The sequence below is a fragment of the Hemitrygon akajei genome, chromosome 2 (assembly GCF_048418815.1).
Source record: "Hemitrygon akajei chromosome 2, sHemAka1.3, whole genome shotgun sequence".
NCBI classification, from domain to species: Eukaryota; Metazoa; Chordata; class Chondrichthyes; order Myliobatiformes; family Dasyatidae; genus Hemitrygon; species Hemitrygon akajei.
The window spans coordinates 204,407,523-204,422,963 of NC_133125.1; the positions used below are offsets into that span (position 1 = coordinate 204,407,523).

General features: G+C 45.3%; 1 protein-coding gene across 1 annotated transcript in view; it reads right to left on the reverse strand.

Moving 5' to 3' along the window:
• Window positions 1–15,441, reverse strand: part of neu1 (neuraminidase 1) — a 62,302-nt gene continuing 46,861 nt past the window's right edge. Inside the window, exons 5-6 of the mRNA XM_073035028.1 lie at window positions 7,299–7,518; window positions 1–2,132 (exon numbers count right to left, since the gene is read on the reverse strand). Coding sequence (XP_072891129.1) covers window positions 1,930–2,132; window positions 7,299–7,518 — 423 coding nt within the window. The 3' untranslated portion in view covers window positions 1–1,929. The remainder of the gene's footprint in view (window positions 2,133–7,298; window positions 7,519–15,441) is intronic.

Genomic DNA, 15,441 nt, shown 5'->3' on the forward strand with positions numbered 1-15,441 from the left:
TTGGTAGTCAGATTCCCATTTTATTTATTTATTTACAGATCTTGATAAATGTCACATTCTGAGGTAACTGGACATAGTTTAAGTCATAAACACAATGAATCATCCATATTTACATTAGCACCACTGGGTAAAGGAAATCAACCTTTTTATACTGGGAAGCGTTCCCTGTCCCAATCCTATTGCTGAGATTCAGATGTTTTCTCTGCGGAGGGGAATTTACCTTAACCATGAGATATAGGAAAAGAATTAGGCCATTGATGCCCATCGAGCCTGCTCCGCCATTTCATCACAGCTGATCCATTTTCCCTCTCAGCCCCAATCTCCTGCCTTAAACCCGTGTCCCTTTGTGGCCCGACTAATGAAGAATCTGTTAACCTCCCCGGAACAATAATGCTCATCATCTTTGTAAGACTTGTTAAAAAAATTTAATCAACAAATGTTATTTGCTTTTCTCTCTGGAATTATTTTTGTACTCCCATCTCGCCAACTCCTCAAAAAGAACCTTACTCCATTCGAATGCATCGCCATCAAGGCAATGGTTATGCCCTGCAGCACTTTCGACTCATCTAGTCCGTGTCTATTATTCTGCCTAGACCCATCAACCAGCACTTGGACCATAGCCCTCCATCCCCTTCCCATTCATGAGCTTCTCAAACGTTGAAATTGAACCCCCATCCACCACGTATGCCGTCACCACCCTCTGAGCGAGCAAGTTCTCCTATGTTCCCCCTTAAACATTTCACTCATCTCCTCTTAACCCATGACCTCTGGACTCAGTGGGGAAAAAGCCTGCTTACATTTACCTGCTCTATATCACAATGCTAAGATCTTGTTGGTGAAAGTGGGACCAAACTTCGATAACCACTTTGCCAGTTTTATTCAGGATGTCCGCAGCAGAGGCTTACTGCTACGTCACTTGGCCGCCGGATGTGCTCAGCTCTAGATTCGGCAAATCACCAAAGCCTTGAGCAAAATCCACGACTGGTTTTGTTAACACTCAGCTGCCCAAGAATGCTATTGCCACTTATTGAGCCTCGATTATCTCTCATTACCCATGGAGAACTTGCATTTTGTCCCACCACCTGATTCATCAGCCAGAGTCCCTGAGATTTCATTATGTAAAGATTTTATTTTGATTACTGTCTGCTGAGCAGACGTCACTTTGAGGAGCACCACCTCAGATCTACAGACTAGAATAAAATAACTAAGGGCACTTTGTTCAACTGTTTTTTTTTTTAAAGTCACATAAAATATAGCAGCTTCCAGTGTCTTCATTTTCCGCCTACATCTCTTAAAAGAATCTAACTTCTCAATGGCTTTTCCCACAGTATTCCCAAAGCTCTTCCCTACTGGAAAGGAGTGTTTGGAAAATACCGACTCTAGTGTCAATAGCTAGGAATGGCAAATTTGGTCTTGCCAAATATGATGGCAGATGGAACCCTCTCTCTAGCACACATTGAAGCAGAGGCTCCCAACTCTTTGCTTAATGGTATTGGTCTATGGCATTAAAAAAAGGTTGGGAACCGCTGCATTGAAGACATACTGATGGGTATTCACATCAATAGCCTTCCCATCAAGCTCTTGACCCAAATAAAATATTGAAAGCACCATATTTATTAATTATGTCCTTGTAGACCCGAAGATGCTGTCAAAAGGACCAAGCTCTCATCAGGGAACAAAGTGCACCAGAGCCTTGAGAGGAATGAATCTGACTGGTTAGAGAAATTAGTAAAAGAAAATTTAGAGTTTTATAACATTGATTTCATGTTCAAAGAGGGAAAACCCATTTTTCTATCAGGCAATAAAAATCAATCAACTTGGGAAGAGTTGAAAGAAGATTTCTTTCTGGTAATGATCATTGATTAAGACTCATTGAAATTGCAAACTCTTTTCCCACAAGGTGACAAGAAGCGACAAGGAGACTCTGTGTCAAATGAGTCGAATCTTCATGAATGAAATGGATTCCGTAATGTCCACGTGCCCCTTTTCAAACACCAGGAAGATGTACTTCTCATTGCTCGAGTTGCTGAAGGTTGTCATGCAGGAATAGCCACTTGCACCATTCCAGATCAACATCTCATTTTCCCATGTCTTCCCGTGATTATAACTCCATCTGAGTGTCAGATTTACACCTGAAAGAGGGAAAAAATTAATTGAAAGGTCAGGTATACAAATAGTACATATTTTAACATCCATTTTTATTTTATAATTTATTTATTTAGACATACAACGTACAGTAGTCCCTTCCTGTCCAACGAGCCCAGCAATCTCCAGCAGCCCTGATTTAACCCTAACCTAATCAGGGGACAACTTACAATGACCAATTAGGCTACCCGGTTCATTTTTGGACTGTGGGAAGAAACCAGAGGACGTGGAAGATGCCCGAACATTCCATAGGGAGAACGTACAAACTCCTTACGGAGCTCTGAACTCTGACACCGCAGACTGTAATAGCGTAATGCTGTTATGCTACCGAGGCACCTGTCGAGCTCACAGCACAGCAGAGGAGGGGTATGTTACGAGTCGGATGACCTTCACCTTAGGCAATGCTAACTGGTAATTGGTTCCCCACTATTGACCAAGGTCGCAGGAAAGAAGCAACCATCAAGGACCCAGTTCGGCACAAAGGCAGTAAACTTGCAGTGCAGCAAGCTGAACAGGGCCTGGCCCTGATATCCTGATCTTTTTAATCTGGCCAGGCATTTCAACTGTCCAAATCTTGGGTCACTCCTCGCACTTGGACCTGGGCCCTGCCGCTTTGATATGCTCTCTGGCCCAGGCCCTGCTGCCTTGATTCGGCCCATACCCGACCTTTCCAAATTGGCCCAGAACTTAAATTGATCAAACTTCGGGTCTTTCCACTCTGTCAGGCCCCGCCATCTCAAATTTGATTCAATATCAGAACCAAGCTGATACATCTCCATGTCTGTTCTAGCAAGGGCTGAACGTTGGTTCAATTCCCATTCCTAGGCCCAGGCCCCACCACCTCGATTCGCCCTACCCATGTCCACTCCAGCAAGGGCTGAACATTGCTTCAATTCCCATTCCTAGGCCCAGGCCCCACCACCTCGATTCGCCCTACCCATGTCCACTCCAGCAAGGGCTGAACATTGCTTCAATTCCCATTCCTAGGCCCAGGCCCCACCACCTCGATTCGCCCTACCCATGTCCACTCCAGCAAGGGCTGAACATTGCTTCAATTTCCATTCCTAGGCCCAGGCCCCACCACCTCGATTCGCCCTACCCATGTCCACTCCAGCAAGGGCTGAACATTGCTTCAATTTCCATTCCTAGGCCCAGGCCCCACCACCTCGATTCGCCCTACCCATGTCCACTCCAGCAAGGGCTGAACATTGCTTCAATTTCCATTCCTAGGCCCAGGCCCCACCACCTCGATTCGCCCTACCCACGTCCGCTCCAGCAAGGGCTGAACGTTGGTTCAATTCCCATTCCTAGGCCCAGGCCCCACCACCTCGATTCGCCCTACCCACGTCCGCTCCAGCAAGGTCTGAACATTGGCTCAATTTCTGTTCTTGGGCCCGGGCCCCACCACCTCGACTCGGCATACTCATGCGACACAGCAACTGTCCTGCTCTTTCAAGACTGTAGTTCACACCACTAAAATGCCAGGGCATACAGGCCGTTCAACAGCTCAGCTCCTAAAGGGAAGTTACAAGCTACCGATTGCAGTGATCGTATCTGAGAAAAGTGAGATTAGTACAGTAATTTTATTTTGTTTGCTACCAGCAAGTCTCCCCTGTGCTTCACCAGCGCTCTTTTAAACTAGAATGCCCATAAGAAAATGAATCTTAGGGTGCTATTTGGTGAACATATCTAATTTGATAATAAATTTGTTTGAAACTTATTGACAACCAGACCTACCTTTTCACTGCACGACATCTAGACAGAGCATTCTATACACAAATATATCGAGGTAGTTCAAATGGAGAAAGAAAACTCGCAGAATATGAAAGTCAAGGCAATACATTATCAAAGTACACCATGTACCAACTTGAGATTCATTTCCATGAGACATCGGAGTGGCACTCGGCCCATCGAGTCTGCTCTGTCATTCCATCATAGCCAATGTATTATCCCTCTCAACCCCATTCTTCTGCCTTCTCCCCACGACCTTTGACGCCTTCTTAATCAAGAACCTCTGCCTTAAATATACTCAATGACTTGGCCTGCACAGCCATCTGTGGTAATGAATCCCACAGATTCAAAAGAAATTCCTCATTTCTGTTCTAAATAGATGTCCCTCAATATGTGTCCACTGGTCCCAGACTCCCCCACTATAAGAAACATCCTCTGCACATCCACTCTGTCTGTGTCCTCTGGTCCTAGACTCCCCCACTATAGGAAACATCCTCTCCACATCCACTCTATCTGTGCCCACTGATCCTAGACTCCCCCACTATAGGAAACATCCTCTGCACATCCACTCTGTCTGTGTCCTCTGGTCCTAGACTCCCCCACTATAGGAAACATCCTCTCCACACCCACTCTATCTGAGTCCTCTGGTCCTAGACTCTCCCACTATAGGAAACCTCCTCTCCACATCCACTCTATCTGTGCCCTCTGGTCCCAGACTCCCCCACTATAGGAAACATCCTCTCCACATCCACTCTATCTGTGTCCTCTGGTCCTAGACTCCCCCACTATAGGAAACATCCTCTCCACATCCACTCTATCTGTGTCCTCTGGTCCTAGACTCCTCCACTATTGGAAACATCCTCTCCACATCCACTCTATCTGTGTCCTCTGGTCCTAGACTCCTCCACTATTGGAAACATCCTCTCCACATCCACTATCTGTGCCCTCTGGTCCTAGACTCCCCCACTATAGGAAACATCCTTTCCACATCCACTCTGTCTGTGTCCTCTGGTCCTAGACTCCCCCACTATAGGAAACATCCTCTGCACATCCACTTTATCAAGGCCTTTCAAGATTTGATTGGTTTCAATGAGATTCCCCCCCCCCCCCCCCCCACAATTCTTCTAACCTCTGGAGCGTACAGATGTAGCATCATCAGACACCCCTTAGGAGCTCTTTCATTCTTGGGATCAATCTCTTGAATCTCCTGTGTACCCTCTCTAAATCCAGCTCACCTTTTCTTTGACAAGTGGCCCAATACAAGGGCAGTCTGACCAATGCCTTTTAAATAGATACTTTTGATTTTATTTTTAATTGAATGGTATAATGAAAGACAGAACAAAGAAAATCTTTCACATTTCATAAACTTTTGCTCGCCGCATCCAGTTCAAGCTGTGCAGCAACAAAGGTTATGCATATGCAAACTTTCCGTGGGGTGGAGGGAACAGTGCTTATAAAAGTGAGATAGACACGATTCTTCAAAAGGGTAGCGGGACAATGAAACACTCGAGATCTGTGTGGCACCAACTTCGCACCTCTTTAATAACTGAATGTTGAAATCGTGAAGGGCTCACAGAAGAAAATCAGCTCAATGAGAATTCAGGTACGGGGGAAAGAGAAAGAGGAGGAAGAAATAGACGAGGACACGATAAAGAGATAAATTTAATCTCACTACTTGCAGGTATAAACCTCCTTTGTTTAAATTGCCCCCACTGAACTAAATGCACATAAACTATTACATCATTGTTTCTGGGACCTGGCTGCAGATGTTAGAAAGTAGCAGTTAGCGTAACACTTTATGTTAGCAACCGTGGTTCAATTCACGCCGTTATCCGTAAGGAACTTGCACATTCTCCCCCGTGACTGCGTGGGTTTCCTCCCACAGTCCAAAGATGTACTGGTTGGGGTTCGTAAATTGAGAACATGATATTTTGGCACTGGAAGCATGGTGACATCATGGTCTGCCCAGTTGATTCAAACGACGTATTTCACCGAATGTTTTGATGTATATGTGACAAATAAAGCTAATCTTTAATCTGTACCTTACAGACTGCACTTCAAAAATATCTGCTTGACTTGATGCTTTGGAATATCTTAAGATTTTTGTATCGCCATGCACTTTCTACATTTATTACTTTCTTTTTATTTGGAGAGAGCGCAGAACAGGCCTTCTCGGCCCAACAAGCCACACCATCCCGTTAACCCTAGCCTAACCAGAGAACAACTTCCAATGACCAATTAACCAATTGGTAGGTTAACCAATTAACCTACTAATGTCAGTCCAGGGGCAGGTACAATGGGATATAATGTCAGTCCAGGACAGGTGCAATGGGATATAATGTCAGTCTAGGACAGATACAATGGGGTATGATGTCAGTCTAGGACAGATACAATGGGGTATGGTGTCAATTAACCAATCTTTAGACTGTGGGAGGAAACTCACACTATCGTGGAAAGAACATACAGACTTCCATACGGAGGCTTCTGGAATTGAACTCTGAAGCCTCGCATTGTGATAGCGTTGTGCTAATCGTGATGATACCGTGGCACTAAATATACCTGTCTTTTGCATTGACACAAGGAAACAGAGTTTATTATTTTGGATCTTTACGCAATATGTGGATCTGATGTTAGCTGGAGCAAATCCAGCTATTGTCCGTGCCACCTGTGTTGCCCAGCAAGCCAGTCCCATCTGCCCACCACTGGCCTGTGGCCCTCTAACCCCGTCCTATGCACACCTTTATCAACATGGCTTTTTGATGTTTGTTGCTATGCCCACCCCAACCACTGTTACTGGCAGCTCATTACAAAACCGCTTTGTGTGAAGAAGCCGCACCACGTCCCTGCCTGGGGAAGAAAAGACCACGGGCTTTCAGCTTGTCTTCGCCACTTACGATCTTAGATCATAAGACAAAGGAGCAGAATTAGGCCATTCGGCCCATCAAGTCTGCTCCACCATTCCATCATGGCTGAACCCCATTTTCCTGCTTTCTCCTCGTAACCTTTGACGCCCTGACTAATAACGAACCTATCAACCTCCGTTTTAAATATACCCAGTGACATGGTCACCACAACCATTTGTGGCAATGAATCCCACAGTCACCACTCCTCTGAGCCCTGATGCTCCTCGATTCCCTCACTGTTGGAAATAACCTCTTCACATCCCCTCTTTCCAGACCTTTCAATATTCAACAGGTCTCAGTGAGATCACCCCTTCATTATTCTAACTCCAGCATGCACAGGGAGGCCAGACCCATCAAATACTCCTCATGTGTTAGCTGAGTCTGTCATAAAGTCTTGGCCATCCTATCTGCCCTAGTTTGGACTCGATGGCTGCTGGTTATGATTTACTCCATTCCACAGTACTGTGTACATGGAACAGTGATGATAACACTGTTCAGTGGCATAGCTTTGAAACTCACGTTTAAAACGGTTGGCGGGATTGCTGAAGAAAACGACATTGTTTTTGATCAAGGCTCCCGCCGCTACGGCCGGGTCAATCAGGGTCTCGTCGAAGAACACGTTTTCCACGGGAAGAGTCTCGCAGCCGTCATAGCTCTTCACTATTATTCGACAGCGACAGTGGTAGAAGTTCTGATTCCTTGCGTTGATCACCACAGAGCCATCTGGAAGTTCATAGGGCTGAAGGAAAAAAAAGCACATTCATTGGACAGTAATAACTAAACTTCACAGTCAAATTTATTATCAGAGTACAACCCTGAGATTCTTTATCCTGCAGGCATACTTAGCAAATTTAGAGAACAGTAACTGTAAACAGGGTCAATGAACAACAAACTGTGCAAATATAAATCAACAGCAATAAATAACGAGAGCCTGAAATAACAGAGTCTTAAAGTGAGATCAACAGTTGTGGGAACACTGGAGACAGAATAAGGATAGCTGTCCTCATTGTTCAAAGATGGTTGATGGGTAGTAACAGTTCTTGAACCTGATGGTGTGAGTCCTGAGGGCCCTGTACCTTCTACCTGATGGCAGCTGCGAGAAAAGAGCATAGCCTGGTGGAGAGGATGCTGCTTTTTCACACCAATGTTTCATGTAGATGTGCTCAATGGCTTGTGCCGGCCGACCAGCTTGCTGAGGTGTTTACAAGTATATTTAACCCGTCACTGTTCCAACATGCCTTAAAACCTCCACCATCATCCCAGTGTCCAAAAAATCAGCTGTGAAGTGCCCGAATGACTATCGCTCTGTAGCACTGACACCCATAGCAATGAAATGCTTTCAGAGAATTGTGCTCTCACACATTAAAGCTACAATCCCACCTGATCTGGACAAACACCAGTTTGCCTAGCGGGCAAACCACTCCAGAGGATGCAATCACAACAGCCCTCCACATTGCTCTGACTCACTTAGAGGAACCAAACACTTATGTGAGGATGTTATTTTGGACTTCAGTTCTGCATTTAACATAGTCATCAAACTGAACTGACCACTCTTGGCCTTGGTTCTTCCCTGCGCTCATGGGTCATGGACTTTCTCACAGACCGACCACAGCAAGTCAGAGTTGGTAATCACACCTCCACCCTCATCTAAAAACAGGCACCCCGCAGGGCTGTGTGCTGAGCCCTATGCTCTACACACTCTTCACACACGACTGCACCTCCATCTACAACTCCAACTCCATAATTAAATTTGTGGATGACACCACAGTAGTTGGCCTGATCTCGGACGAGGATGAAACAGCCTACAGGCTCGAGGTGGATCATCTGACGGAGTGGTGTAAGGACAATGACCTGGTCCTTAACACTTCTAAAACAAAAGAGATGATCATTGACTTCAGGAGATCAAAGGACAGAGTACACCCCCCCCCCCCCATATACATGGAGAGGTTGTGGAAAGTGTGGAACACCTAAAGTTCTTTGGAGTTATGTTGTCAAAGCAGCTGACATGGACCACCAACACCTCCCTGCTTGTAAAACAGGCACAACAAAGACTCTTCTGCCTCAGAAAGCTGAAACAGGCCAAACTCCCACAAAAGCTGTTGCTTAACTTCTACAGAAGCACAATTGAAACCATCCTGACCAACAGCACCACAGTGTGGTATGCCAGCTGCACAGCCGCTGAGCGACAAGACCTGCATCGCGTGGTGAAGGCGGACCAGCGAATTGTCAGGATGGAGCTCCCAGGACTGGACACCATCTAATCCAGCAGACTCAGGAGGAAAGCAATCAGCATAATCAGAGACACCACATACCCCGGCCGCTCCCTGTTTGACCCGCTGCCGTCCAGCAAAAGGTTCCGGACACTAAAAGCCAGAACAAATAGACTGAGGAACAGCTTCTACCCCAGAGCTGTGGCCTCCATCACACCACTCCCACAGAACAATGACTGAAACTGTGAGCACACACAAGGACTCAAATACTTGCACTAACGGCACTTTGTGCATTACTGTGACATTCTGGTGCTGTTGCAACTTATTTTCTGCTACTTATCTATTTAATACTGTTTTTCTATCACTGCCTTGTTTTTATCTACCACTTTGTTTGATTGCCTGAGAGGAAGCCAAACAGAGTTTCATTGTACCTATGTATAATGACAATAAAGATCATTCAATCAACAATTCAATTGGTTGGGAGGGTTTTACATGTGATGAACTTGGCCAAATCCACTACCTTTTGAAGGAATTTTCCACTCAGAGGCGTTGACGTTTCTACACCAGACCATAATGCAGGCAGTCAGCACACTTTCCACCACATCTATAGAAGATTGTTAAGATTTTTGATGACATGCCAAATCTCCACAGATGCTTGAGGAAGTAGAGGTGCTGTCGTGCTTTCATTGCAATTATATTGATATGATGGGCCCAGGACAGGTCCTCTGAGATAGTGACACCCAAAGTTACTGACCCTCTCCACATCTAATCCTCTGTACTGCCTCTGGTTTCCCTCCCCTGAAATCTACAATCAGTTCCTTGGTTTTATTGACATTGAGCGAGAGGTTGTTGTTATTACACCACTCAGTCTCCTTCCTGTATGCTGATTCATCACCACCTTTGACGCAGTGAACGTGAAGCTGGATTTCAGACCACAAAAGGCCAGAGAACAAAACCACTGAGGGACTGAGCAATTTCAAATTGTCAGAGAAGTACCGTACTTATTTCTCTTTGTGCCTGAGGTACGAGGCAGCGTAGCGGATAGTGTAACACTATTACAGCACCAGTGGGGGAAGTTATGTCGGGGGTGGGGAGGGGGGTGCGGGGCAAGGGGGTAGACCTGGCCTCCACAGCCATCTGTGGCAGTGAATTCCACAGATTCACCACCCTGTGGCTAACAAGATTCTTCATCTCTGTTGTAAAGGGGTGTCTTTCTATTCTGAGGCTGTGCCCTCTGATCCTAGACACCCTGGATTGGAAACATCCTCTCTACATCCACTCTATCTAGGCCTTTCAATATTCAATTGGTTTCAATAAGACTGCCCCCTCCCCCCTCCATTCTTCTATCCTCCAGTGAGTACAGGCTCAGAGTCATCAAACACCCCTCATTTATTAACCCGTTCATTCCCCGGGGTCATCCTCATGAACCTCCTCTGGACCACCTCCAATCCTTTCTCAGATATAGGGCCCAAACCATTGACCCCCTACAATTTACACGAGCAGAAGGAATTTCACTGCACCCTAGTGTATATGAGAACTAACTATTTGGAATCTAATTCTGAAACTAGGGAAGTTCTCCCTCACGTCTTGTCCAGAGTTCCTTTTCAATTAATACCACTCAGAACACGTGCACCTCACACTTCTCCTTGTGAAACCATCGAAACCAACGAGATAGCAAGGTTGCTTCCTATATTGTGAACACAACTGGCCCCCAGAAGTACGGAAACTGCCAGACACCAGAATAGGCTACAGTAATGAAACCTGATCATATTCTAAGTTGTTCACAAGTCAGTATATATTCTGTGAGTTCCTCCAGCATTCTGTGCATTACTCAAGATTTTCATCACCTTAAGTTACACATGCTTATTTATTTTCTTATTTTTAAACAGATTGTATATGAATTTTTTATTCTCTACCCCAGGTTATTTTTAAAGCAGTGAGCTGTGATTTTGCAAGGGGGAGTGTCAAGATGGCGAATATTAGTGGCTTGGGTTGGAGCTTTTGAAGTTATGGTGTTCACCGAGCTTGGCAAATCTCTTGCAGATGTTTCATCACTAGTCGACATGAATGCCCACATTTATACAGCCTCCCCCCACCCCGTTCTCTTCCCTCTGTCCTGGTTGGCTACCTCTTCATATAACCATATAACAATTACAGCATGGAAACAGGCCATCTTGGCCCTTCTAGTCTGTGCCGAACGCTTACTCTCACCTAGTCCCACTGACCTGCACTCAGCCCATAACCCTCCATTCCTTTCCTGTCCATATACCTATCCAATTTTACTTTAAATGACAATATCGAACCTGCCTCAATCACTTCTACTGGAAGATCGTTCCACACAGTTACCACTCTCTGAGTAAAGAAATTCTCCCCCGTGTTACCCTTAAACTTTTGCCCCCTAACTCTCAACTCATGTCCTCTTGTTTGAATCTCTGTTACTCTCAATGAAAAAAGCCTATCCACGTCAACTCTATCTATCCCCCTCATAATTTTAAATACCTCTATCAAGTCCCTCCTCAACCTTCTATGCTCCAAAGAATAAAGACCTAACTTGTTCAACCTTTCCCTGTAACTTAGGTGCTGAAACCCAGGTAACATTCCAGTAAATCTTCTCTGTACTCTCGCTATTTTGTTGACATCCTTCCTAAAATTCAGTGACCAGAACTGTACACAATACTCCAAATTCGGCCTTACCAATGCCTTGTACAATTTTAACATTACATCCCAACTCCTATACTCAATGCTCTGATTTATAAAGGCCAGCATACCAAAAGCTTTCTTTACCACCCTATCCACATGAGATTCCACCTTCAGGGAACTATGCACCATTATTCCTAGATCACTCTGTTCTACTGCATTCCTCAATGCCCTACCATTTACCATGCATGTTCTAATTTGGATTATTCCTACCAAAATGTAGCACCTCACACTTATCAGCATTAAACTCCATCTGCCATCGTTCAGCCCACTCTTCTAACTGGCCTAAATCTCTCTGCAAGCTTTGAAAACCTACTTCATTATCCACAACGCCACCTACCTTAGTATCATCTGCATACTTACTAATCCAATTTTCCACCCCATCATCCAGATCATTAATGTATATGACAAACAACATTGGACCCAGTACAGATCCCTGAGGCACACCACTAGTCACCGGCCTCCAACCTGACAAACAGTTATCCATCACTACTCTCTGGCATCTCCCATCCAGCCACTGTTGAATCCATTTTACTACTTCAATATTACTACTAACGATTGAACCTTTTAGATGTCTAAAAATTCTCACGCCTGCTTCGTGTTTGCCTGTGCCAGAGCCTCAGAGCCACTGAAATGTGAGGTCAGCTGAAGGAGTAGCCAATCAGGACAGAGGCAAGCGAACGGTGGTGGTGGGGGCGCTACAGAAATACGGGCACTCCCAGAAACACCAACTGAGGATGTCACCTCAACTGGTGACGAATGTCTGCAAGCTAATTGCCAAGCTCAGCGAAGGCCACAACGTCAGGGGGGGAGCGTGTCACCCAAAAACTGCTGTAACACAGAGGCCACCACTATTTACCATTTAAACTGCTTTAAATTCCTACAATTAATGTAAAAGCATAAATATGAATCCTTAAACAAACATCTTACCACAACCGCTCATGGACTGATTGTCCCACTCCACCCGCGTAGCATCCACGTCAGGACCACCAGACTCAAAGAGTTACTTTCCCCAAGCGGCAAGGCTGATCAATACCTCCACTCACTAACCCACCCCTCTGCAACCCCAAACCCGCCCAACACCATTGCGTCATCATTTCCTGTCTGTCATGTTATGTGCAGACACTCCTGTGCCTAGCATCGCTTTATGGACGTACAATCAATTGATGTACAGTATATAAGCTCACTAAAACACACCACGAAGGCAAAAGAGCTCTCCAAGCATCTCCATGAACAGGTCATTAAAAAGCACAGGTCAGGAATTCCCAAGTCACTGAATATCTCTTGGAGTAAAGTTAAGTCAATCATCAAGAAATGGAAAGAAGATGGCACAGCTGCAAATGTGCCTAGAGCAGGCCGACCTCAAAATTGAGTGTGCCAAAAGGGGACTAGCGAGAGAGGCCGCAAAGGGACCTATGACAACTCTGGAGGAGTTACAAGCTTCAGTGGCTGAGATGGGAGAGACTGCACATACAACAACTGTTGCCCGGGTGCTTCACCGGTCACAGCTTTATGGGAGAGTGGCAAAGAGAAAACCACTGTTGAAATAAACTCACATGAAACCTCATCTAAAGTTTGCCAGAGGCACACGAGAGACTCTGAAGCTAGTTGAAGGTGGTTCTCTGGTCTGATGAAACCAAAATAGAGTTTTTTTGGCCATAAGACCAAAAGCCATGTTTGGCATAAGCCAAACACTGCACATCAGAATCAGAATTTAATCGCCAAGTACCTATGCACATACAAGGAATTTACTTCCGGCAGATGTTGTCTCTCTGCTCATAACAATAATAATGATAAATATAAATGAAAATATAGATTATACATACAGGTAGTGCAATCCAAGTAATAGTTAGCCGACAGTTAACCGGCAGTTAACTGTTCAGCAAAGTGACCGCAGTAGGGAAAAAACTTCTCTAGTGCCTCCATCATCAAAACCACACCAACCCTACTGTGAAGCACGTGGTAGTGGGTGCATCATGCTGTGGGGATGCTTCACTGCAGCAGGCCCTGGAGGGCTTGTGAAGGTAAAATGAACACAGCTAAATACAGGGAAATCCTGGAGGAGAACTGTGATTTGGGAGATTGGTTTTCCAGCAAGACAATGACCCCAAGCATAAAGCCAAAGCTACACAGGAATGGCTTAAAAACAACAAAGTTAATATCTTGGAGTGGCCAAGTCAGAGTCCAGACCACAATACAATTGAGAATTTGCAGCCGGACCTGAAAAGGGCTGTTCACTCAGGATTACCGTGCAATCTGACAGAGCCTGAGAACAGAGAAAAACTGCCGTGTCCAGGTGTGCAAAGCTGATAAGATCCAGACTCAAGGCTGCAAGTGCTGCCAAAGATGCAGCTACGAAATACTTATGCAATCAATTACTTTGTGTTTTATATCTACAAGTAATTCAGATCACTTTATAGAGATCTGTTTTCACTTTGACACAACAGTCATTTTCTGTTGATCAGTGTCAAAAAAAAAGCCACGATAAATCCAATGTTGTAAACCAATAAAACATGAAAACTTCCGAGGGGCGGTGAATACAGTACTTTGTACAGGCTCTGTACATAACTAAATAAAACGTCATCCGGACCAGGGAGCACCCACCAAAGATATAAACTAAATATTATACTATAAGTTAACAAAATACAATTCAAGATGCGTGCGGTGAAGTGCAGCACAGTTCCAGTGACGAGACATCGGCGGTGGCAGGGTACTCATTAGTCTCAGAGCCTGAGGGAAGAAGCTGTTACCCAGTCTGACAGTCCTGGTCCCGATGATCCTGTGCCTCCTTCCTGACGGTAGTAGGTCACAGAAATTGTGGAACGAGTGGTAAGGATTCTCAACTATGCTTTAGATCCTTCATCTGCAATGCTCCCGGAGGGGAGGGAGACCCCGAAGATCCTCGGAGCTTTTCACTATCCTCTGTAGGGTCTTGTGGTCCGATGCCTTTCAGTTTTCTTATCACACAATGATGCAGCCAGACAGGACCGTCCCATGGTGCTCCAGTGGTTAGGTGGGCGTGGGAAGCTTTGCATGCTGCAATATCTTTAGAAAGTGTAGACTCTTCTTCATGTCTTCTCCACTACTGAGGGGTTAGTCCAGGTTCGATCGTCGGTTATGTGCACACCGAGGAACTTTGTACTCTTCAATCTCTCCACCGTTGAGCCATTGATGTGCAATGGAGAGGTCGACCTGTGCCTTCCTGAAGTCCACAGTCATCTCCATTGTCTTGTCCACACTGAGGCTCAGGTTGTTATTCTTGCCCCACTTGACAAGGCTCTCTACCTCCTCTCTGTACGTCGACCTATCATTGCTGCTGGTAAGACCAACGCTGTCGTGTCATCAGCGAACTTGGCAGTGCGGCTGGAGCTGGGTCTGGCAGACATTGTTCGCTTTTACACAGGGGAACAGGAAAGGAGACCAGACAATTTTGATATGAACAGCCCTTTGTAAATCAAGCATTCATTATCAGACAGTAGGCGTAGAATGACCAGAAAGAGATCTGGTGCAGCCCAAAATTAACAGCGGAGAAATCAGCCAGGATTTAAATACTGGCCCATATTATTGCTTCATTGACTCAATGTCACAGTGTCCATTGTAGAGTCCAACCAGACACAGGATTACGGGGCCCCGCAGACACAGAAACAGACCCTTGGCACATCTGGCTCACGTTGATCAAGATTCACATTTGCCTGCATTTAGCCCATATTCCTCGAAACCTTTCCAATACAATGACCCTGTCCAAAAACCTTTTA